The 24,901-nt window shown below is 41.6% G+C and overlaps 2 protein-coding genes across 4 annotated transcripts in view; both read left to right on the top strand.

The window, feature by feature from the left end:
• The window catches only part of bin3 (bicoid-interacting protein 3), a 40,488-nt gene extending 33,896 nt beyond the window's left edge, over positions 1–6,592 (top strand). For both annotated transcript variants that reach the window (XM_070214117.1, XM_017147808.3), the window contains exons 4-8: positions 741–2,073; positions 2,709–2,907; positions 2,969–4,035; positions 4,098–4,244; positions 4,860–6,592. In XM_070214117.1, coding sequence (XP_070070218.1) covers positions 741–2,073; positions 2,709–2,907; positions 2,969–4,035; positions 4,098–4,244; positions 4,860–5,609 — 3,496 coding nt within the window. In that variant the 3' untranslated portion in view covers positions 5,610–6,592. The remainder of the gene's footprint in view (positions 1–740; positions 2,074–2,708; positions 2,908–2,968; positions 4,036–4,097; positions 4,245–4,859) is intronic.
• Positions 6,593–9,263: 2,671 nt separating this feature from the next.
• Pld (Phospholipase D) lies at positions 9,264–23,934 on the top strand. 2 transcript variants are annotated; one of them, XM_070212868.1, is made up of 9 exons: positions 9,264–9,937; positions 17,026–17,632; positions 18,139–18,652; positions 19,215–19,991; positions 20,613–21,850; positions 22,035–22,160; positions 22,457–22,794; positions 22,852–23,096; positions 23,473–23,934. In XM_070212868.1, the coding sequence occupies exons 2-9, from the start codon at positions 17,133–17,135 to the stop codon at positions 23,572–23,574; spliced, it is 3,840 nt and encodes a 1,279-aa protein (XP_070068969.1). In that variant the 5' UTR covers positions 9,264–9,937; positions 17,026–17,132; the 3' UTR covers positions 23,575–23,934. The 2 variants fall into 2 exon arrangements, with proteins under 2 accessions (XP_070068969.1, XP_044248822.1); XM_044392887.2 differs by lacking the exon at positions 9,264–9,937 and adding an exon at positions 12,780–13,140.
• The last annotated feature ends 967 nt before the right edge of the window (positions 23,935–24,901 follow it).

A 24,901-nucleotide genomic window follows, 5' to 3' on the forward strand; every position in this document is an offset into this window, starting at 1 on the left:
AAGTTAGCTTCCGTCCTCGTTAAAACTATTTTTTGCTCTTGTGTCATGTTTATATTGAAAAGTCTGAGAAGCAACCGAAATATTTAACGATGTCTTAAGATTTTGTAGTGTGCTTCAAATAAAGCATGCTTAGACTTGAGAAATAATTTGTTTTTTGTTTTCTATGCTCTGGAAGCTGGACTGTAGCAATATTGCAATGCTAACGTTGTGTGTTAACAAGGAATCGCAGAAAATATCATTATATCGATAGTATATTAAAATAGTGCGTACAAAATTTAGCTTAGAAGTTGTTTTAACTTTAAACGTTAAAAAAGATATATTTTTTCTAATATTTTATCGAAAACAGGACATTAAATTTATTTTTTTTATATTTTAATTTTTGAAATAGCAAACCTCACGATATATTTGATATGAAATTGATAAATCATATCGGAATTTTTTTCAGATATTTTATCGAAAACATAACATTAAATGTGATTTTTTTATATTTTTATTTTTCAAATATCAAACTTAACGATATTTTAGGTATGAAATTGATAAATATATCAGAATTTGTTTGTCATATTTTTTATTGATAACTTATGATTAGATGTGTTTTTTTTTGTATTTTAATTTTTGAAATATCAATCTTAACGATATTTTCGATATGAAATTGATAAATCATATCGGAATTTTCCTACTGATTTTTATCGTTACTCCTTGCACAAACTTAACCGAAATTGTTTTTCTCTTTTCCTTAGGGGTCACCACCACCACGTTCTGTGCGCTGGAAACAATGCGAACCACACGTGCTGCCTGGTCACGGGCTGCAACGGCAGCTCTGCCGGCGGAGCGGGCGTGACCGGAAGCGGAGGCGCCGGCGGCACAGCTGGGGGCGGCGGAGCGGCCTGCAAGGAGGCGCAGAGCAGCAAAGACACCAGCTCGCTGAGCGGCAACAGCAGCGTCGCCGGCAGCACGGGAGCGGGAAATGCGGTGCACTATTGCTGCGGCCGATCCAAGTTCTTCCTGCCGGAGAAGCGGCTGCGCAAGGAGGTGATTGTGCCGCCCACGAAATTCCTGCTGGGCGGCAACATCTCCGATCCCCTCAACCTTAATTCGCTGCAGAACGAGAACACGTCAAATGCCTCGTCCAGCAACAACACGCCGGCGACCACGCCCCGCCAGTCGCCCATTACCACGCCCCCGAAGGTGGAGGTGATCATACCGCCCAACATCCACGATCCGCTGCACCTGCTGGATCCCGTTGATTCGATGGAGTACGAGAAGCAGCTCACGTCGCCGATGAAGCGGGGAGGAGGAGGGGGTGGTATGCTGCACCACCGGCAGCACCACCACCGCACGCGAAAGAACCGCAAGCGTCGGCGCTTCGACTCCAACAACACCTCGCATGCCGGCGACGAAGGGGGAGGAGGGGGCGGCGTGGGCGAACTGACCGACGAACCTACGACGCAGCCCACAGCCAGCTCATCGCTGGCGGCGTCGCCGGTGGCAGCGGCGCCCCTCAACGTCGGCGGCAGCTTGCTGCTGAGCGAATCCGCTGCTCCGGCCGCGGGCGAAACGGCGGAAACGGGCCACCAGCAGCAGCTGGCGCATGTGCGCTCTCCCCAAGCGTCGGCATCAGCAGCGGCGGCAGAGATGCCCACGCCGACGCCGACCGAGGCAGCGGCAGAGGCTACTCCGGCCGAGGAGCAAGTGGAACAGGCTGCGTCGGCGCCGGCAGCGACGTCATCGCCCCAACGGCCCCAGCAACATGTGGCCGCTGCCGCGGAAGAAGCCACTCACGACGCCACTGCTGCTGCTGCTGCGTTGCCCGCCGCTTCTGAGCCGCCGGGAGAGGAGGAGATGCTGCTCAGTTGCTCGGCCACGTCGGCCACACTGGCGGTCGCGTCGACGCTGGCAGAGCGGCGGGCGCAGGCCAGCCGGGACCTGCGTCTGGACCTGTCGAGCACGTGCTACGGCGTCGGAGGCACGGGGCTGAGCTTTGGCGGCAGCAGCACTGCCAGCGTGGGCAGCGGAGGAGGCGGTGGGAGGAAGAGAAAAATCAGCGAGAGCAACAATTCGCAAAAGAGCAAGGTGAGTGCGGGTGAAACGAGGTGGGAATGTGGTGGGAACGAAATCGGGTTTAAGATAGAGAGAGGACAGAGAGTCTGTCGGACTGGAGGAGGAGGAGGAAAAAAAGAGAGCGAGTTGTTGTTGCGGTTTGTCAGCAAGTCAATCGCTGCTTTTGTTTTGATTGCTTTTGGCAGTTTTCCGTTTGCCGATTTCAGTGTGTTGGCTTTGGTAATTTGTTTTTGTCTTTCCACCGGATAATCAAGGGTATATATAGCTTCGTATATTAATATAAAAATGTCCGCCAGATCTTCAAATTCAGTTATAATTCAAACACTTTTAGTAAAAAATATACTCACACGATATTTCATATTTCATAGAATAAAGTAATATGTCAAAATTAACTATTTATAAAAATCCCCAAGAAAAACTCTTTTAAAATAACTTTAGGCAAAAAATGTTAATACAATATCCTCTAAATATTCAGCGACAAAAGCAACTCATTAAATATTTATTTTATTACAAGGATTCCTCTTCCATTTTGCTCCCAATTCGGTTAAGATGTCAGGGGCGATTTAACGAATAAGATCTCAGGACAGAAGAACCCCATTCCCATCACGATTTTTTAATAATTATCTTTTTATCTCGCCCAACCGTAGAAATTTCATCGCCACGATGCCATGGATAAGATCGTCAGTCCGGTGGTTCCGCAACCAGGTGCCTGGAAGCGACCGCCCCGCATCCTGCAGCCCAGCGGAGCTAGGAAGCCAAACACGCGAAGGTCTACGTCCTTCAGCGAATCGGAGCTGCTCAGTCCCGTGGAGGAGGTGCCGCCCAAACAGCTGCCCCTCATCGAAGGTAAGTCTGCTTATCTCTGATATAGAATCCCAGTTTTAATGCTAAATTCTCTGCCCTTCAGTTGAGATACCCCGTGACGACACTCCCGATTTGCCTGAACACGGACTGGGCAGTCCAATGAGCACCACTTCGGCGGCCACCTCGCACACGGCCGGTGAGCAGGATTCCCTGGCCGGGGCGGATACAAGCATGGCGGATGCCTCGGCGGTTCAGGTCCCAGCGACCAGCACTCTGATGCTGGAACCGGCGCTGATTCCTCCGCTCAAACTGCAGCCCAAATTCCGAGCCGATGGACTAAAGTATAGGTACGGCAACTTCGATCGCTACGTGGACTTCCGGCAGTTGAACGAATTCCGGGACGTGCGGCTACAGGTGTTCCAGCGCCATGTGGAACTGTTCCAGAACAAGGACATCCTGGACATTGGCTGCAACGTTGGCCACATGACCATCACGGTGGCCAGGCATCTGGCCCCAAAAACCATTGTCGGCATCGACATTGACCGGGAGCTAGTGGCCCGAGCACGGAGGAATCTGTCAATCTTTGTGCGCATACCCAAGGAGGAGAAGCTGCCGGAGGTCAAGGTAGAACCAATGCTGGAGGTCAAGACGGAGAAAGCGGAAGAGGAGGCTTCTGCTGCGGCCCACAAGAAGACGCGACGCGGAAAGAAGAGACGCAAGGTTCAACAAGGACTCCAGCAGCACCATCACCACCATCATCATCATCATCAGGATCTGGAACAGCTGCAGCAGCAACAGAAGCTGGACGCGCTGCTTGTCAAGCCCCACGAATTCTTCCCCATCTCGTTTCCGCTCACCTACGGCGGAATACCCCATTTGCCAGCAACGAGCAAATCGCCAAACATGTTCGCCAACAAGAATCTGTTCCCGGCGAACGTCTTCTTCCGGCACACCAACTATGTGCTCAAGGACGAGTCGTTAATGGCCAACGATTCGCAGCAATACGATCTCATACTGTGTCTCTCGGTCACCAAGTGGATCCATCTCAACTTTGGGGATAACGGGCTGAAAATGGCCTTTAAGCGGATGTTCAACCAGCTACGTCCCGGTGGAAAGCTGATACTCGAGGCCCAGAATTGGGCCAGCTACAAGAAAAAGAAGAACCTGACGGTGGGTAATTTATTAACCTTTCTCTAATATCACTTTATAACGTTTATGTATTATCTTTGCAGCCAGAGATCTTGAACAACTACAAGCAGATCGAGTTCTTCCCCAACAAGTTCCATGAATACTTGCTCAGCTCGGAGGTGGGATTCAGCCACAGCTATACTCTCGGCGTACCAAGGCACATGAACAAAGGCTTCTGCCGACCCATCCAGGTGAGAAATTAATAATTTATTAATTTAACGGGTGAATCAACGAGTCTTTCTTTTGTTTTATATTTAAAAGAGTATAGATTTCTATTAAATGTTAACAGTTTTACTAACAGTTACAGTTTTTTGACTCGCACACTTTTGTTGAAAACACATTGTGTAAAAAACACCTTGTGTTTTTTCACACGGCGTGTTAATAACACGTTGTGTTAGACACGCAAGTCGGCTGTGTGTGCTAACAATTATTTTTTACAATTTACACTTTTGTATTTGACACACATGTCAAGAACTTTGCTCACACTGTAAAATACAATTTTTCATGTTTTTAACATGTGTGTCAAATTCCGAACCCTGTTAATAAAACGGTACTAACAGTTACAGTTTTTTTTACTCTCACACTTTTGAAGTTAAAAACACATCGTGTTAAAAACACATTGTGTAAAAAACACGGCGTGTTAATAACACGTTTTGTTAAAAATACAATTATTTTTGACATTTTTGACACACTGTAAAATACAATTTTTAATGTTTTTAACATGTGTGTCAAATTTCGAACCCTGTTAATAAAACGGAATTCTAGAACTTTACCTAACTCTTACCTCTTCTTTTTCATCCGAATAGCTGTACGCCAAGGGAGATTATACCCCGAATCATGTGCGTTGGAGCGATGCTTACTATCCGCAGACCCCGTATGAGGCCTATCGCGGCATCTACGCCACTTTGCCCGCCCATCGGATGGGTGGCGGCGGAAGCAGCGCAGGCGGTAGCCACAGTGGGCACGCGCACATGCTGCACCTCAGCAGCTCCAGTCGGTCGCAGAACTACGATACGCCGCACTATGCTGGCAGCGCCTCGGGCTCGGCCAGTTGCCGGCAGACGCCGATGTACCAGCCCACCTACAACCCCCTGGAGACGGACTCCTACCAGCCCAGCTACGACATGGAGTATCTCAACCACATGTACGTGTTCGCCTCGCCGCTCTACCAGACCGTCTGGTCGCCGCCGGCCTCGCTGCGCAAGAGCAGCTCGCACACGCCGGTATTCGGGAGCGTGCGCGAAGCGGAGCTGGACGGCGATGGCAGCGGGGGAGGCGGGAGTGGGGGCGGCAGCTACCACCGGCACGTCTATCCGCCCAACGATGACACCTGCTCGCCGAACGCCAACGCTTGCAATGCATTCAACTCAATACGCGACGCTGACACGGATGATTCTAACCAGCTGCCGGGGGGAAGTCGCAGGCATGTGTACGCCACCAACTGCGGGGAGAGCTCCTCGTCGCCGCAGGTTAATCACCACGAGGCGGCCGGCGAGTTTGTGGACTCACTGATGGACGATGAGCAGAAGTCCTCGGCTGATCTGTCGGATGCCTAGAATAGGGATGCTTCTTTGGGCTTTGGGAAAAATGTGTCAAAAAGAAAAAAACAAAAAAAAACGAAAAAGCTTAAGAGAACCACAAGGGGTTTTCGAAAAGAAAAAAAATCAATGTAACCGTAAACGAGACGCTTATGATTTTCTATGGTATAATATGTGCGTAAATATTTTTATATATCGTAATTTAATGGAAAGAATATATATACAAATATATATACAGATCTATATATACATTTTGAACAGAGATGCATGTGTTTAGGTATATTGTAATCTTTATAGATATAGATAAGGCTAACCATTTTTGCTAAAACGCTTTATAGTGAACACTTGATTTGATCCTGTTGGCAGTTCAATTGTAATCCTAGTTTTAAAACCACCATAAGCAATACAAACACAAACACGCTCACACGTATACACCACCTACATATGTATGCAGGCACACCCACCAACACTCACTCACTCACACATACGACAAGCCGTAGCTTTAAATAATATAATATATTGTGCTAAAAGAATGTTTAGGAAACGTGAAAAATCCCATGAAATTGAACTATTTTTGATTAACTTTTGGCAAAGCAAAAAAAAAGGAAAATGGAATGCTGTAAGGGAATGTGAAAACAAAAATGAAATAAAGCAAACACAATGGCAAAGCAAAAAATACATTATTATATTTACTCCTAAGCAAGTGAGAGAACGCTTAAAGTTATTTACATTAGGTTCGAGCCTTTAAGCAGTGGTTATAGCTAAGCAAGTGTAGCATTAAATTTACCATTTGATCAATAGCAAAAAACGATCTTTTCCTAACCCTTGTCTACCTTGTAATTGGTAGGCGGAATTTATGAGTTTTCTCTTTCCTATGTTTTTGAAACATTTTAATGGAATATTTAATTTTTTCTGAGAAAATAAAAATTAATGTAGTCAAAGAAAATACAAAAAGATCTATATATAGAAATAAAACATTATATTGAACATTTTCGACAAAAGTATCTTTTTATTTGATGGGAGATCACGGGTGTTCAACAAATGAATTCGAAATCTTAGACGTTGCGAAGTGGCATCAAGGTATCCTTAAACATTACTCATACGACACGTATAACATTTCGAATTTAGTCGAACAATAATCCTCTTATCGTCAATTTATGAATTTCGTTGAAATAATTGGTTTAAAAAAAGGAGACCAAAAAAACAGATGTGTGGTTGAAATTAGATCCCAGCATGATTAACATAACTTTTTGATTGAAGGCAGCAGTGCGTATGAGTGATACAATTTTAAGACATTTCGCAGACCCCAAAACAAATTTTTTTCAAATGATTGTGAGAGTACACACAAACAAATTTTATTGGTAAAATTTACCTAAATAAAACTATGAAACTAGCCGTTATATTATTTTTTTTGTTTTTCAAACCACATTATAATTCTTTATACGATTTTTGGGCACCTGAATAAAAACTCGTGCAATTTTTACAGCTATTTTTTGAATTTCAACGGCCCATTTGACAGTTTAAAGACCGATCTTCGTATTAAAGTTCCCGGATCAGCTGATCGATAGTCGTGTTCAATTTCTCTCGCATCACAAGCTTTTCGGGCCAAAGCTCACTCTCAAAATGCCAGGCAGGTCAGTCAAGTCGGGAGAAGTGAGTTGTGCAGCGCGTGGAAACGGGAAGCATTAATTGCAATTAAGCAAGAACTTACAAAATAAACTGAACATTTGTCAGTTGTTCATATTGTGTAGTGAGAAATGCTGAAAGGCGAAGAACGCGTGCCAGGCTTAAGTTGCTTTCTCTCTGACGCATTCTTCGAGTGAGAAATCTGATCGACACATTTCCATGATCGCCTGGCTCTTTCGCTCAGTCTCGAATTTGACTTTTAGCGACGCTGGTCGACGCTCTGCTCTCTCTCTCGGCAAACAGAAAACGGTCACAAGCACAGATTTCAAGTTTGAGGAGAAGGTCTCCTTCAAAATCAATAAATAAGAGTGTCGAGATAAAAGTGTGTGTGTGCGCGATTGATTAACATTTTAATATTTCTGAAATGATTTTCATATGTGTACAAAGTAAAGTGTTTGTGTGGCGCCTCAATTGAATTGGTTTTATTGCGTTAATTATCGGAGTGCCAAGCGTGATACATACAAACGCACAAAAATATATATGTGCATACACTTAACCCACTGCCCAAGAGTCTGGATCGAAGTGTGAGTTATTCACCGTTAGGACTTGGAGCTCGAGAAGTTGAATCAGATCTTCTGGCATCGGAATACGAATTTCAATTGTTTGCATCAACTACATAAATGTGAGTGCTAATAAACCTAAATTGTTGCCTTAATTGTTTCTATCATATGTTGCAAATCGCAGTATAATGCTTATAAATTGATAAACGGTTTTGTAACCTTCAGTGTAAATTCAGATTGTGCAAGAGGATTCCCAAACAAAGTGCTTTCTTTTCGAGTTTAAGTAAATATTTGGGGAGAAAGGGCGTGGAAGTAAACTTATTGCACGTGATTTCGATAAGTCTCCATAAAAGCCATATCGAAGGCGACAAGAAATCCATAAGTACCATATAAGCTCTATAAATAGGGATCGGGGCTTATGAAATATTGAGTCTTGCAAATAACTTCGCAATTTCAAAAAGCTTTTGTTACAACAAGATGCAAGTTCTCACCCAACCAGATTTATTCTAGAACTGCACCTGAAAATTATAAGTACATATATTTACATATTTCATGAAAAACAAGTTTTGAAATTTAAAGTTTTTGGTTAAACGATTCCTTTGGACTAAATTCTAACTTAAATTCTAAAATTAAATTTACCATTTGATCAATAGCAAAAAACGATCTTTTCCTAACCCTTGTCTACCTTGTAATTGGTAGGCGGAATTTATGAGTTTTCTCTTTCCTATGTTTTTGAAACATTTTAATGGAATATTTAATTTTTTCTGAGAAAATAAAAATTAATGTAGTCAAAGAAAATACAAAAAGATCTATATATAGAAATAAAACATTATATTGAACATTTTCGACAAAAGTATCTTTTTATTTGATGGGAGATCACGGGTGTTCAACAAATGAATTCGAAATCTTAGACGTTGCGAAGTGGCATCAAGGTATCCTTAAACATTACTCATACGACACGTATAACATTTCGAATTTAGTCGAACAATAATCCTCTTATCGTCAATTTATGAATTTCGTTGAAATAATTGGTTTAAAAAAAGGAGACCAAAAAAACAGATGTGTGGTTGAAATTAGATCCCAGCATGATTAACATAACTTTTTGATTGAAGGCAGCAGTGCGTATGAGTGATACAATTTTAAGACATTTCGCAGACCCCAAAACAAATTTTTTTCAAATGATTGTGAGAGTACACACAAACAAATTTTATTGGTAAAATTTACCTAAATAAAACTATGAAACTAGCCGTTATATTATTTTTTTTGTTTTTCAAACCACATTATAATTCTTTATACGATTTTTGGGCACCTGAATAAAAACTCGTGCAATTTTTACAGCTATTTTTTGAATTTCAACGGCCCATTTGACAGTTTAAAGACCGATCTTCGTATTAAAGTTCCCGGATCAGCTGATCGATAGTCGTGTTCAATTTCTCTCGCATCACAAGCTTTTCGGGCCAAAGCTCACTCTCAAAATGCCAGGCAGGTCAGTCAAGTCGGGAGAAGTGAGTTGTGCAGCGCGTGGAAACGGGAAGCATTAATTGCAATTAAGCAAGAACTTACAAAATAAACTGAACATTTGTCAGTTGTTCATATTGTGTAGTGAGAAATGCTGAAAGGCGAAGAACGCGTGCCAGGCTTAAGTTGCTTTCTCTCTGACGCATTCTTCGAGTGAGAAATCTGATCGACACATTTCCATGATCGCCTGGCTCTTTCGCTCAGTCTCGAATTTGACTTTTAGCGACGCTGGTCGACGCTCTGCTCTCTCTCTCGGCAAACAGAAAACGGTCACAAGCACAGATTTCAAGTTTGAGGAGAAGGTCTCCTTCAAAATCAATAAATAAGAGTGTCGAGATAAAAGTGTGTGTGTGCGCGATTGATTAACATTTTAATATTTCTGAAATGATTTTCATATGTGTACAAAGTAAAGTGTTTGTGTGGCGCCTCAATTGAATTGGTTTTATTGCGTTAATTATCGGAGTGCCAAGCGTGATACATACAAACGCACAAAAATATATATGTGCATACACTTAACCCACTGCCCAAGAGTCTGGATCGAAGTGTGAGTTATTCACCGTTAGGACTTGGAGCTCGAGAAGTTGAATCAGATCTTCTGGCATCGGAATACGAATTTCAATTGTTTGCATCAACTACATAAATGTGAGTGCTAATAAACCTAAATTGTTGCCTTAATTGTTTCTATCATATGTTGCAAATCGCAGTATAATGCTTATAAATTGATAAACGGTTTTGTAACCTTCAGTGTAAATTCAGATTGTGCAAGAGGATTCCCAAACAAAGTGCTTTCTTTTCGAGTTTAAGTAAATATTTGGGGAGAAAGGGCGTGGAAGTAAACTTATTGCACGTGATTTCGATAAGTCTCCATAAAAGCCATATCGAAGGCGACAAGAAATCCATAAGTACCATATAAGCTCTATAAATAGGGATCGGGGCTTATGAAATATTGAGTCTTGCAAATAACTTCGCAATTTCAAAAAGCTTTTGTTACAACAAGATGCAAGTTCTCACCCAACCAGATTTATTCTAGAACTGCACCTGAAAATTATAAGTACATATATTTACATATTTCATGAAAAACAAGTTTTGAAATTTAAAGTTTTTGGTTAAACGATTCCTTTGGACTAAATTCTAACTGAAATACGAGTCGTATGAGTAATGTACATTTGTCCTCATTGTTTGTGGATATTTTAACAGGAAAGCATTGGCTCGTTTTCACAGTATGCAACATTAGTATACACCCCTGAGAATTTTATTATTGCGAATCAGTCCTTCTTAAAATGCTAAAATTATTTTTTTTTTTGTAAGAATTTTCTTAAAACTTTATTTTGTTGCTAAAGTGAAGAAACGCATTTGTATTTTCCGGAAGTAAATTTGCACGAGTTTAATGCAAACGGATCATCGGTAATGATGCGTTATAGCTTATGTCGTTAGAATTGGGCAAGCGTGTCGTATGAGTAATTTTTAAGGACACTTCAGGTCCAACGCCTAAATATTAAAATAAAAATTTAAACTTTTTAAACCACATTCTTATTACAAGAAAAATACCATATTTAAGGGTGAGCTATTGATATACATATATTCAAAATATATGTTCAAAATTTTAGAAATTGAAGTTAAGAAATTCAGCATTATCTCAACTGGCGACAATGTGTGGATCTATAAACCTAAAAGTCACCCTGTATATTAATATCAGCCGTGGTGTCTTTAAGCACTTATCTTATCTGAGCGTAAAGTTTGCAAGTGTGATTTAGCTTATTTTGCGTTAAAATAATCAAACTTCGAAGCTTCAGAACTGAAACTAGTTAATTGTATGTTGGTTATTGTCTAACCACCATTATTAGATCACAAGTTCGATATGTAAATATCTGGTTGCGTTATACAATGCATATTGGCAGAGCATTTAAAGTGCCTCGACTAACAGATACTCATTTCTCAGTCAAAGGGGAGTGTGAGGGAGATGGTATATCTGCATTAAAAATCCAACTTTTCGAAATCAAAATCATCTATAACTTATTGAAATCTCTTTTAGTTGTTATGACCCGAAATAGGGGCCACTAAATTATGTTGTTGACATTTAATACCCCGCGTGGGCCAATCTAATCGAAAGCATAATTGTAATTCGATTTATTTAGCCTGTGGTTCTCATTGGGGCTGTACAAATAATGAGTGCTGATTACAGCGATTGCGCCCGAGTCTAGTGGTGCTGATAAGATAGCCGACAATAGATACAAAGGCAGGGTTACATGCTCTTTTTAAGTGGGGTTGTGACTCATGGTCCGACAATAGAACCCGTACTCGATCGGCATTTCGAAAAGGTTTGTGAACCCCGCAGAAAGCTTTGAAAAGCTTAATGCCTTTGGCAATATTCTTTTGACGAACTGGTTCTAGCGTTTTGTAGATGACCTTGTGACCAGAGCGCCGGGGAATAGTTTTGCATAACATCTTAGGATCGTCAGTGTTTTTTTTTGGTATCGAATCGCATAGCCCAATGTTTGGGGGGATTGCGAAAAGCTTTGCCAGCTGTTTTGGAGCTAGCAGCTGTTACCAGAAAACTCCGCTCTCGTTCCCCAAGCTTGCGGCACTGGCGCTCTCTTCTTAACCGTTAACCGTATTGAGCGAGCGGAGCGGAGCGGCACAAGCTTTGGCCAGCGGTGCGAAGTTTAGTTAATATTATTAAGCGGAGTGACGGCAACGTTGTCGCAACGTTTCTCGTGGATCGCCGTCGATCGTTGGTACGAAGAGCTTTTTGGCGGGGGCTCAGCCTGTGTGAGTGCGAGGTGTCTTCGGTGTTCTCGGTGTTCTCCATTCTTCCATTTCGCGTGGCATTTCTCTCTTTCTTTCTTGGCGATTTTAATGCGACGTCGCGCTAATTTCGGTTCTGCAACTTCCGTTAGATGGCGGCCTGAAAAGTAAACAAAAACTCTACTTATCACACGCAAACGTGACAATACCGCAGTGAATCTCCGACTTAATTTATATGCATCTGTGAGATAAGAAGATACAAATTGTAGATTCGAAACCGCACATGCTGCTCGCAAAAAAATTAAGACACAATTACGGGCCATTTTACTTTGATGAAGCCAAAGCCAAGTGCCAAAAGTGAAATATGCGAAAGCCGAAAATATCCCAATAATTTGTGCGTGTGTTCGTTGGCCATTGTGCAAAAACATTTATGAGCTGGAAGCGCCAAAAGCCAAATACGAATGAAATATAAACAACACACGGAACATTCAGTGCTTGTTGTATTTGCAAAACTCGGGTTTTGTGTTTACGCAAAGATAACGAAATGCCTTGATAAAAATTTAATTAATTATTTTTCAATGCAAGGGATTTTTTGATGTGGCCGGAAGAGAGAACTAAGTGAATAAAGTCGATTTTAAAAGAAATAAAGCCTTCCAGAAATGTTCCTTTTAAAAAAATTTTTTTTTTATTTAATTTTTATAATTAAGCCCCCAAGGCACCTCCATCAGTCATTCCCTTTTATCAATTGGTTTACGAAAATACGGTATTTATAATTTCGGATTTAATTAGCCACCGCAGGCCGCCAGAACCGACATCGTTTACAAATGCAAGACCGCGGATGCCAATGCAAAAATGAGCTGGAGCACCTATAAAACCAAAATCCGATTGCCAAAAATAAATTAGAGAGCCAACTTAGTTTGCCCATTGAAATTACGCATATTCAGCAACGATGGCCAAGACCGCGGATACAAAATCCGGCCGCAACGATGAGTCGCAGCAGTTGCAAATGCCCCCAGAGGCGGCGGCGTTGGGCGCCAATTTGCAGCATTTACAGGTGCGACGTCATCGCCGTAGCATCTCACAGCTGATGGCCAGCATGGGTAATGTCTGATCTAGAGATAGAGACATGTATATCTACATAAGCCATAGATTAGTAATCTCTTGACGCGGCAGCGAATTGTCGAGATTTTGCGTCACCGGGGGATGAGATAACACTGGACTAGTTTGTGGAATAATATCTTCAACCTTTCAAACTGGTTAGCGTTCTATTTTAATACGTGAAAATTAAAAGAATTTGCATTAGTTCAGTTGAAGGAGTGCTAGAATAATGGGTGTGTAGTCCAAGGAAAACCAAAATAATTCAGACAACAAAGAACTGATAACGGTTCAAAATTGCCTTAACAATAAATTAACAAAACATTAACCATTTCCTTTGCGTTATATAAGCCACCACCGACTTCTTGCGCCTCCAATTGCGTGTTGGGCGTAACGGTGCCATTAGTAAATGACTCATAACCGACTTTAAAATGCATGACACGCCAAAAGCAACTACACTTACCCATAATGTTATAAATATATTGTGCCTAATTTACATTTGCACTCACACTCGAATATTGCAACAGGAAGTTTCGATTTCTTCGCCATTGTGTGTAGGTCAGGTGGAATAATCGCTCGTTGGGTGTAAAGACCTTTTCAGGGGGACCGTTTTTACCAGTTGCACACAAATTACAACACCCACTAAACAAAGGAGATTCAAAAATTATTGTGCTCGGTCTTTGAACTTACATTAAAACCATTATCAATAGGGGATTTCAACATTTCTGTGAAAAGATAAGTATTATTAGTAAGAAATGTATGGTGCCTTTATACTTGGTGTTACTTTGAACACTGATAACGGCCCTCTAGCCTTTAATCAGGTTTAAACTAGCAGGAACTAGCAGATGATATAATCATTACCTTTATCATTGGGGCTTTGAACTCAGGACCTGTTTTGGTGTTTTTTAATTTATAGGTTTCTATGTTGTAAAACCTATTTTCCACTTTAATCCGTTATCAATTAAAAGAAACCTTGACATTCTTGTGGATGGAATTTTTATATTTGTTGGTGCAGATAAAAATCTATATAATTGTCAAAAAAAATTTTTTTTACTATTTATCTTATCCCAATAGCAAAAAAAAGTGTCAAAGGCTTATAAATTTTATAGCTTTTTGAGTTAATTTACTCAGCTAAACGAATGTGCTAATGAATTTAGCAAAGAAATCGTTATGAAAGTGAAAAGGTGCTAAGAATTCGAAGTGTTTCATTGAATAGGTTGTTACATTTTATTAGACCCTCTTTATTTTCGCATAGTGAGGGAGGTGACCCAATGTATAGGTAATAATAATTTTATATCCGTAATATCCTTAGTTATTGAATCGGCAACTAATCAAAAGAACTTTTCATATTTTCCAAATTACTTTATTTTCCCGGTTTTATCAGACATCTAAGAATGCCCAGCTATACGAAGAACTGTTATTTCTGGCACTCGCGGTCAGAAGTTTTTGTTTGGTAATTTCGTGCTGATAACAATAAGAGCTTCGTGATAAGGCAAATGCCAACTGGTTATTTTCGCTACCTAAAACAAAACGATTTCAATTATACTTCCAAGAATGAGTGGCGGCCAGTCGAACTAGCCCATAAAAAAGTCGGGGTTTATGGCGAATTTCAATAAGACTTTGATGGCACCCATGAAGATAGGGTCTCGTACACACAAAAAAATTTGCTTGGTAAAATTGACCAACAAAGATAGTTACGTAACTATTAAAATAATTACGTGTATTTTGTTTTTGCTTTGGGTTTGTGTCTTTGCTAATTGTGTGTATTTTGTTGTTGTGAAATGACAATTTACTTAGTAGAATTGACAATTTTGCTAGTTGGGGCCTGTTTGACAATTATTACAGTTGATTTTACCAAGTTTTTTTTTTGTGTGTACTGTTCCCCTGATGCTATGGAACACGGACAGCGCTAGTCAAAACTTTTGCACTCGGCGTCCTAATTTTTTTTATTTTCAGAAGTGAGAAGGCGATTACGATGAATGCATATCAATATAATATGTTGCAATATGTACCTTCTTATCTTGGATGTGTTATTGGATGCACCCTATTATCTTTGATTACATACGACAAAACAATAGACCTACTTTTAATATTATAATGTAAAAGAGAAGATAACAGTAATCAAGATATTCGAATATACATTTACAAATAAATTTTGTATTTTGTTTTGTATATACACACAAAAAAAAAACTTAGTAAAATCAACTGTAATAATTGTCAAACAGGCCCCAACCAGCAAAATTGTCAATTCTACTAAGTAAATAGTCATTTCACAACAACAAAATACACACAATTAGCAAAGAGACAAACCCAAAGCAAAAACAAAATACACGTAACTATTTTAATAGTTACATAACTATCTTTGTTGGTCAATTTTACCAAGCAAATTTTTTTGTGTGTACATTTTTTTAATGGAAATATTTGTCTAACTGCAGGAGCTTGAATTCCTGCAGATAAGAGTATAATGTGTCTGTATGGAGGACACCTGTTATTAACTGATAATCAAAGTACTTGACTAAATACTGATTTATGTAGTTTATTACTGTCGTCGATAACGGGACGCACTTCTCTAGGTGCTCTTTTGCCAAGCAATGCCACATCCATAAACCCACTTAATCATCAATGTATGGTTCTACCTACTGTGCACTATACCCTAATCTATCTATTGCGACTTTTTATTTAGGTTTGCTATCTAAATGTCATTCGGGTGGAAGCGTAATTCCGAACTAAAAATATGGAGGTGTTACCCTGAAGAATAGATTGATGTGAAATGATAATCGATCTTTATCTCTAACTATGCATTAAACTTTCTATATCCCCCTGTAATGTGGGTTTTTGGGGAAGGGAAATAAATAAGTATATTTCTTATCAGTCGGTAGACGATTCACGTGCACTTAACTGAAAAGAGATGGCGTTTTGTATACTCAGCTCGAAATGGCTTCAAGGTTCGAGCAGGGTTCCTATGTCAAGTTCACCCCAGTTGTACTGAAATGAAGTAAACTTAACTACACCACATGTCGTAAGTTTTGACCTTGGGTGAGCTTTTGTTTTGAATGGAGATAACGAGCGCTAATTGTTACGATTTAATTGTTATAACTTACAGGCGTTGAGGGAAGCCAGAAATTCTTTAGCTGGAAACTCAAAATTCCCTATGCACACAACGAAGTTATCAGTGGTTGAGCCACGGGGGGGAAATTGAGAACGATAACAGTGGAACTCCCATTCAAACCTTCATCAGCCGAGTAAAAATTCAAATGAACGACCCTTTTAGTTAGAAAAATAAATATGTTTTTTATCAAAATGTTTTGCGCTTAAAACAAAGTCCCTTTCCTCAATTAAAATGAGGTCATGGAACAATTAAACCAGCCAATTTTAACAAGAAAGCGAACTACTTTTTGTCATTCATAAAAACATAAATAAACTTTAAGAGTATAATAAAATTTTTACTGAATACAAAACTCCTAGAGGCATAGAACGTTTTTTCTAAATACTTATTATGCATCCTTTTAACTTTTTGGTATACGTTTAGATCAGCGTGAGCATAGGGAATGTATCTGCCCATCCTTTGCCAGCTTTCGTAAACTGTAGAACAGCGATTTTAACACACACATCGAAGACCTGCCCCGTTCAAAATACTCACACAAATATTGTCGACCGATGTTTTAGATTAATGTACCTCTTGTTATGATTAACCATCAATTTAATTCTGGGGCTAGTGCTACGTCACTATCTACATTTGTTACCGGAACCTACTTATTTATATTTAGGGCCCTCATCATTGGTTTTTATTCTGGATAACTTTTAGAAATACAATCCCTTAAACACACCTACTTAAATGAATTGTTCTTCTAATCTTTTACCATTTCTTTGACCGTCTTTTGTTTTTGCAGTTGAATACCCCACGGACGATGTGTACCGGCCGACGCACTATGCCGGCTACGTGAACAGAGGCTACGATGATATAGACAGTTCCTATTACTTTGCCCAGTTCGAGGCGATGGCAGAGGTTCGCGGCGGGGCTTCGGCCCTTCCACCCTACACAACTACAGACTCGGACGTGGAACACGGTAGCGGGGAAGCGGAAGCCTCGGCGGAGGACTCCAACATCGAGGACGAGGAAGAGGTGATCCGGGATTGCACGGACGATGCGGTGGCCGAGCAACAGAATCGCTGCCTGCCAGAGTTTCAGTTCTCGTTGGTCGACTCCGAGTACGACGAGACTCTGGCCTTTCCCGATTCGGTGACCATCCTGTCCAACGTGGGCGACAAGCCGGTGCTGGTGGAGCGCAAGGAGACGGACGACGATGAGGAGGAGTTCGACGACGAGGAGAACAACAGCGTGGTGTTGCGCCACGAGATACCATTTACGAGTATCTATGGACCGAGCGTCAAGTTCAACTCGTTCCAGCGCAAGGTCTTCATTCCGGGCCGTGAGATTCACGTTCGGATCGTCGATACGGAGCGCAGCGTAACAACACATCTGCTGAATCCCAACCTGTGAGTTTAAACGATGTTAAGCAGAATTGGAAGTGGAAGATTGTCCGTTAAAAACATTTAGAAACATTTATTTTGGATAGTTTTCCGTAGAATCTTACAAATATATTTTGATATATATTTTTACGTAGAAACGAAGAATTCGTTTACTGTAACTGACTGTAAAGTAACCGTAATAAATGTCCGACGGACATTGTCCGTACATCTGTCCGTAACGTCTGTCCGTAACGTCTGTCCGTAACGTCTGTCCGTAACGTCTGTCCGTAACGTCTGTCCGTAACGTCTGTCCGTTCGTCTATCCCACCGTTTCTATGCAAACTAAGGCGTTAGTTAGAAAGCTATTCAAACAAAACTGTTTCAAAAGTCTTTTTCTATTAATGTAGATTTCTTATATACAAGGAAAACTTCGATTAAATTTAAGGACTATTCTGGTTTGTCTTATTTTACAATTTCAAATCAACATGTTGATAAACACATTACTAATCGCATTCACTTTTTTGACTGCTCAGGTACACAATCGAACTGACCCATGGCCCCTTCAAATGGACGATCAAGCGGCGTTACAAGCATTTCAACTCGTTGCACCAGCAGCTCAGCTTCTTCCGCACCTCGCTCAACATTCCCTTTCCCAGTCGCAGTCACAAGGAAAAGCGTACCACGCTGAAAGCCACCGCCAGTCAAATGGCCGACGAGTCCACCCTCAAGGATCTGCCTGCCCACACCAAAGTCAAGCAGACCAGCACTCCGGTGAGTGGCGAAGGTCACAGCAGCAAAAACGCCAACAGCAATGGTAACAATGCCATGGCCATCATAAGTCCCAGTCACAGCTCGATCCTGGCGGGATTTACACCTCGAAGGATCCAGAAGAAGCGCAAAAAGAAGAAGAAACGGAAGCTACCGCGATTCCCCAACCGTCCGGAGAGTCTGGTCACCGTGGAGAATCTGACTGTGAGGATCAAGCAGTTGGAGGACTACCTATACAACCTGCTAAACATCAGTCTGTACCGATCTCATCACGAAACGGTAAGAGGCAACTAGAACGTTGTGGAATATATTTAATAAGGCAGAAGGAAAATGGATATAAGAAATATGAAATCTTAAGATTCTATATAATCAACTATTTAATTGACTATTAGGAACTTATCACTTATGGATGGCCTAGAAAAATAAATAGATAAATGATTATCGAAATCTAGAACAAATAGTTAATTAGAAGCAATCTGAATAAGAAATATGAAATCTTACGACTCAGTGCAAAAATATAAAACAAGTAGGAAACCTATAAATAAATTTAATTTTACCAGATAACAAAACATAGACAGATGATAATCCAAATTTAGAATAATTAGTTAATCAGAATCAAGTCCAAAAATAAGGTCACCATGTAAAACAAGAAAAAAATATATATTTGATGGCCTCGACTATCAGCTACTCATTACTTCTTGAACAGTTGTTAAATAAATTTTTCACTAGGATGGCAGAGAACCAAAAATAGTTATATAGATAATAATCTAAATCGAAAGTTTTGTAGCCTATAATACAGAGTGTAGAATATGTCTAATCATCTAAATGTTCTTTTCTACAGCTGAACTTCGTTGAGGTGTCCAACGTATCCTTTGTGCCAGGCATGGGTATCAAGGGCAAGGAGGGCGTGATTTTAAAGAGAACTGGATCGACGAGACCGGGACAAGCGGGATGCAACTTTTTCGGTTGCTTTCAGAAGAACTGCTGTGTGCGATGCAACTACTTCTGCTCGGACGTTGTCTGCGGAACGTGGCGCAGTCGCTGGTTCTTCGTGAAGGAAACCTGTTTCGGCTACATTCGTCCGACGGACGGCAGCATCCGGGCAGTGATCCTTTTCGATCAGGGCTTCGACGTGTCCACTGGCATCTATCAGACGGGTATGCGCAAGGGATTGCAGATACTAACAAACAATAGGCATATCGTCCTGAAGTGCTGGACGCGACGGAAGTGCAAGGAGTGGATGCAGTACCTCAAGAATACGGCTAACTCGTATGCCCGCGACTTCACGTTGCCCAATCCGCACATGTCCTTCGCCCCGATGCGCGCCAACACGCATGCCACGTGGTACGTGGACGGCGCCCAGTACATGTCCGCCGTGGCCGACGGCTTGGAGGCCGCCCTCGAGGAGATCTACATCGCCGACTGGTGGCTCAGTCCCGAGATATACATGAAACGACCCGCCCTCGATGGCGACTACTGGCGTCTGGACAAGATTCTGCTGCGCAAGGCCGAGCAGGGAGTTCGCGTCTTTGTGCTCCTCTACAAGGAGGTCGAAATGGCGCTGGGCATCAACAGCTACTACAGCAAGTCCACGCTGGCCAAGCACGAAAATATTAAGGTGAGTGGGAAAAGAAATACCATAAAATTGCTATGTTATTAAATAGAGCCCTGCATGGGTATACAAAATGGGTTAAATGGGTACTCAAACCAAATTTCAGGTCAAGTAGGTCAGGCTTTCTTTTAAAAAATTATCTACCCTACCTGACCCCAACGTTTTCGCATTTTTCCCATTTACCCAAACCAAAACGACTCAAGTCAAATGGGCTTCAAGTAGATCAGTTCGTGTGTAAGGTTACGTTAAGGTAAACAATTTTTTTTTTTTAATAAGAGGATGATCACAGATTTCACAGCTCATCGACCCGTCGCGAATTCTTAAGGTCAAGATGGTTGTTTGTGTATAATAAATAAATTAAAGGATACATTATGTCGACATTTGTTTCCACTTCTACCAACCAACCAATTCGCGGTTTTTAAAAAATAGATATGGAATATATCTATAGGTTTCTTTAGTTAAGTTATGTATGATCCACACAAATCAATCCACTTGTTCCTAAGAATTCGCGTTCCTTGAAAAATTAATATAGAACATATCTTTAGGTTTCTTAGTTAAGTTATGTATGATCCACACAAATATATCCTTTTATTCCTAAGAATTAATAATATTAAACTTCCATTACAGGTCATGCGACATCCCGACCATGCCAGAGGCGGCATTCTTCTATGGGCCCATCACGAAAAGATTGTGGTGATCGATCAGACCTATGCGTTCATGGGTGGCATTGATTTGTGCTACGGTCGGTGGGATGATCACCATCACCGCCTTACGGATCTGGGCAGCATATCCACATCCTCCTTTACGGGCAGCACGCGTCGAACACCCAGCTTGTACTTCAGCAAGGACGACACGGACTCGGCCTTCGGATCGCGCAAGTCCTCGCGGAATGCCCACTACGAGAGCTCGGCCAAGGAGAGGTCACCATCTCCACCGGCGGAAGAAGCCAGCACAAGTATAGAATTGAAGACGTTAAAACCTGGTGATCGCCTGCTAATACCCTCCATGCTGGTTCCCAGTCCCGGAGAAACACCCGGTGAAACGAGCATAGCCCTGGAGGGTATGAAGCTCAACACACCCGAAATGGAGCGCAAGAACGTGCTGGATCGGCTGAAAAACAACGCGATGAAGGGTGCTCGCCTGGGCAAGGACTTTATGCACCGACTGACAGCCAACGAGGCGGCGGATGAGAAGTCCGGTGAGGTGTTCACCATCGAGTCAGAGGACGTTACGGACCACGAGAACGGTGCAAACTTGGCTTCGGGCGGTCAAGAGGAGGCTATCACCGCCGGCAGCACGCAAATACTCAGCGAATTCTGCGGCCAGGCCAAGTACTGGTTCGGCAAGGACTACTCCAACTTCATACTCAAGGACTGGATGAACCTCAACTCGCCGTTCGTAGATATCATAGATCGGACGACCACGCCGCGGATGCCCTGGCATGACGTGGGTCTGTGTGTGGTGGGTGCATCGGCGCGAGATGTGGCGCGCCACTTCATCCAGCGTTGGAACGCCATGAAGCTGGAGAAGCTGCGCGATAACACACGATTCCCGTACCTAATGCCCAAGAGCTATCACCAGATAAGGCTGAACTCCCATCTCCAGCAGAACCGCCAGCAGCGGGTCACCTGCCAGCTGCTGCGGAGCGTCTCCGCCTGGAGCTGCGGCTTCATCGAGGCCGATCTGGTGGAGCAGAGCATCCACGATGCCTACATTCAGACGATCACCAAGGCGCAGCATTACATTTACATCGAGAACCAGTTCTTCATCACCATGCAGTTGGGCATGGGCGTGCCGGGGGCGCACAACAATGTGCGGAATCAGATCGGGGAGACCCTATTCAAGCGGATCGTGAGGGCTCACAAGTGAGTTGAAAAAAATCGAGAAAAATCGATATGAAACGTAGATCGATTTTACCTTATAAATTCGTAATCCGTAAATTCGATATGCTCGAAATGTTAAATGTTAAAACGATATGCGTATTGCATATCGATGCGACATGCTTTATTTTTGTGTGTGACTGATCTAACTCATATATTTTTCTTTCAGGGAACGAAAGCCCTTCCGTGTTTTTGTGATAATGCCCCTCCTGCCGGGCTTCGAGGGAGACGTGGGTGGCAGTACTGGCATTGCTGTTAGGGCCATCACGCACTGGAATTACGCATCCATTTCCAGGTGGGTTTTTACTAGCAAGAATAGACAGAAAAGGATTAGAATATCAATAAAATTTCGACATGAATAATGTCAAAATTATGACCAAAACATGTCAATGAGATATTTTATCATATCAGTAATTTCATAGCAACTATTTAGTAGTTTTTTTTACAAAAAATATAAAAAAAATATTAATCTGGTCTTTATTTATATAAAACTAATATGAATTACATGATTTTTAAAAAATTTTACATTTTACATATTGGTCTTGATCGTTTGTTAGGAATTTATTTCAATCCTTAAATTATTTCTTCTAGGGGACGCACAGGGATTTTAAACCGCCTGGTGGAGGCGGGCATTGCCAATCCGCAGAACTACATCTCATTCCATAGCCTGCGTAACCACTCCTTCCTGAATAATACACCCATCACGGAGCTGATCTATGTGCACTCGAAGCTCCTAATTGCCGACGATCGAGTGGTTATATGCGGGTCGGCGAACATCAACGATCGCTCGATGATCGGAAAGCGGGACTCCGAAATTGCGGCTATTATCATGGACGAGGAGTTCGAGGATGGCCGCATGAACGGAAAGAAGTATCCGAGCGGAGTGTTTGCGGGTCGCCTGCGAAAGTATCTGTTTAAAGAACATTTGGGTAGGTTACTTGACTGGGATTTACTTTCATATTCAACGAATTTTCTTCTTTATGCAGGCCTCCTGGACGGAGATAGTTCCAGTCGCTCGGAGCTGGACATCAGCGATCCGGTTTGCAACAAGTTCTGGCACGGCACCTGGCGCAGGATCTCGACACAAAATACAGAGATCTACGACGAGGTGTTCAAGTGCATTCCAACGGACTTTGTCAAGACCTTTGCCAGCCTGCGCAAATACCAGGAGGAGCCGCCCCTTGCCAAAACAGACCCCGAGCTGGCCGCCAACCGAGCCAATGACATTCAGGTACTGTTCTGTTGAAATGGTTAACGTAATAATTTTAATTTTATAGTATTTTTGGTTTAAAGGTTTCAACCAACGAAAATCGGTTAGAGTACCAACATTTCCACAATTTTTACAGTTCCAAAATATTTGCGCTACAGGTTTAAATACTTTCTTTTTCCCCTGAACCTATGAAACAAACTTTTTAAACCAAATGTGCTATAAACTTTTTGGAAAATCTTGAAAGCTTGGCTTTAAAAATTGTGTATTTATGGTATTATTACCTATTTATTTTTAAAAAATCCTTCGTTTAGATATCCTAAAGATACTTTAATGTTCTTACTATTAAGCACTGTTGTTACACATTACATCATAAACTTACTGTGCCTTTTTATTTCAGGGATATTTGGTCAATCTGCCACTGGAGTTCCTCAACAAGGAGGTGCTCACGCCGCCCGGAACCAGCAAGGAGGGCCTCATTCCTACCTCTGTATGGACATAGTCTGCCAAAAGTCTCAAAGAGACAATTAGTTTTTAGAATCCTAAAGTAGACCTCTTAATGTTTAATACCCACCAAAAGCGCTTAACTTGAACGCTTGTCATTGCCAAGTCATACACTTTTTATATTGTATATAAATACCCGTATATAACTCTAGATAATTGAAAGTACTTGTAATTATGCCTTACCAATAGTTAATTTATTTTACACTGTTTGTCTATGTCCTCAAATAGTCTTAAGATCCTTGTTGTTATTTCTTTTTGTTTAAACAGTATTTTAGACCGATTTACTCACGTTTATTAAAGTGAAATGAAGTGCAAATAAAACATGAGAAAACGCTGTAGTCGAGTGTTTCGACTATCAGATACCCGTTCCTCTATTAAAGTGATTGCGAGGGAAATATACAAGATTCAAAGTGACAAAACAGCAATGCGACACCTAGCGACGAAAACGTTTATTGCTAACTCTTTAATAATTTTTAGAAAACTATATAAAAGTATCAAAACTTTTTAAAAATCTTGAAAAATGTGGGCGTTACACATCCGGATAAAAACCCATCAGAGCTAGTGAGTTTACGGATGGTTTAAAAATACGAATTTTTATTTGGATATCATTTTCATAATAATTTGATTTTGGGTTTGATTTAAATCCAAAAGCCTACTTTAATGTGAATAGGTTATTACTGCTTCCAGGTCAATGAGTAACTAAACAATTTCGTTCTTATAAGTTTTAGAGAATTTTAGACGAAACTGTCGTTTGTCGAGTCGAAATCGTCCTTTGCTATTTAGGGAGTTGTTGCGTCCTCCCTTGGTCGCTGTTGCAGAAGCGCGCCGTCTGTCTGAACAATCAACCATGGTCCGGCCCTCTGCACTGTGGGCACTCCGCCGGACATCAGCCAGCCCAGTTTGATCGGCGTGGGCGCCTACGTATCACCCCAGATGATGGAGGCCGAGTATGCGATGCGAGAGAAGCTGCCCGGCAACGTGTACACCTGGACATCGCGGGATCCCTGCATCGACGGACTGTTATCAACCGCATGGTGGTCACCGCCTTCCCCAGCAGCTTCCGCTTGTTCTGAGCACCGTTCAGCAGTAGACGCCACAATATTCACGCTTCGATGCGATCATTGTTTTTTATAACTAATATTATCCATATGTTTATGAATAAATGCTATTGATTGAAATGAGAAAAGTGGGCACTATTTTATGTTCAGTATACAAAGTCATTAATAAGCCATTATAACAAAATTAATCCATGAATCTCTGATTGCTAAAACCCATTTCTCAAAAAATCTGTTGAAGAGCACTAACAAATTCACTCAATTAAAAGT

Source organism: Drosophila takahashii, chromosome 2R (assembly GCF_030179915.1).
Source record: "Drosophila takahashii strain IR98-3 E-12201 chromosome 2R, DtakHiC1v2, whole genome shotgun sequence".
Lineage (NCBI taxonomy): Eukaryota > Metazoa > Arthropoda > Insecta > Diptera > Drosophilidae > Drosophila > Drosophila takahashii.

Excerpts from the sequence above, each read along its gene's own strand:
- Pld (XM_044392887.2), top strand. The coding sequence starts at position 12,990 with ATGGCCAAGACCGCGGATACAAAATCCGGCCGCAACGATGAGTCGCAG. Across the intron at positions 18,653-19,214 it reads ACCGATCTCATCACGAAACG|CTGAACTTCGTTGAGGTGTC; the intron begins GTAAGAGGCAAC and ends TCTTTTCTACAG. Across the intron at positions 22,795-22,851 it reads TCTGTTTAAAGAACATTTGG|GCCTCCTGGACGGAGATAGT; the intron begins GTAGGTTACTTG and ends TTCTTTATGCAG.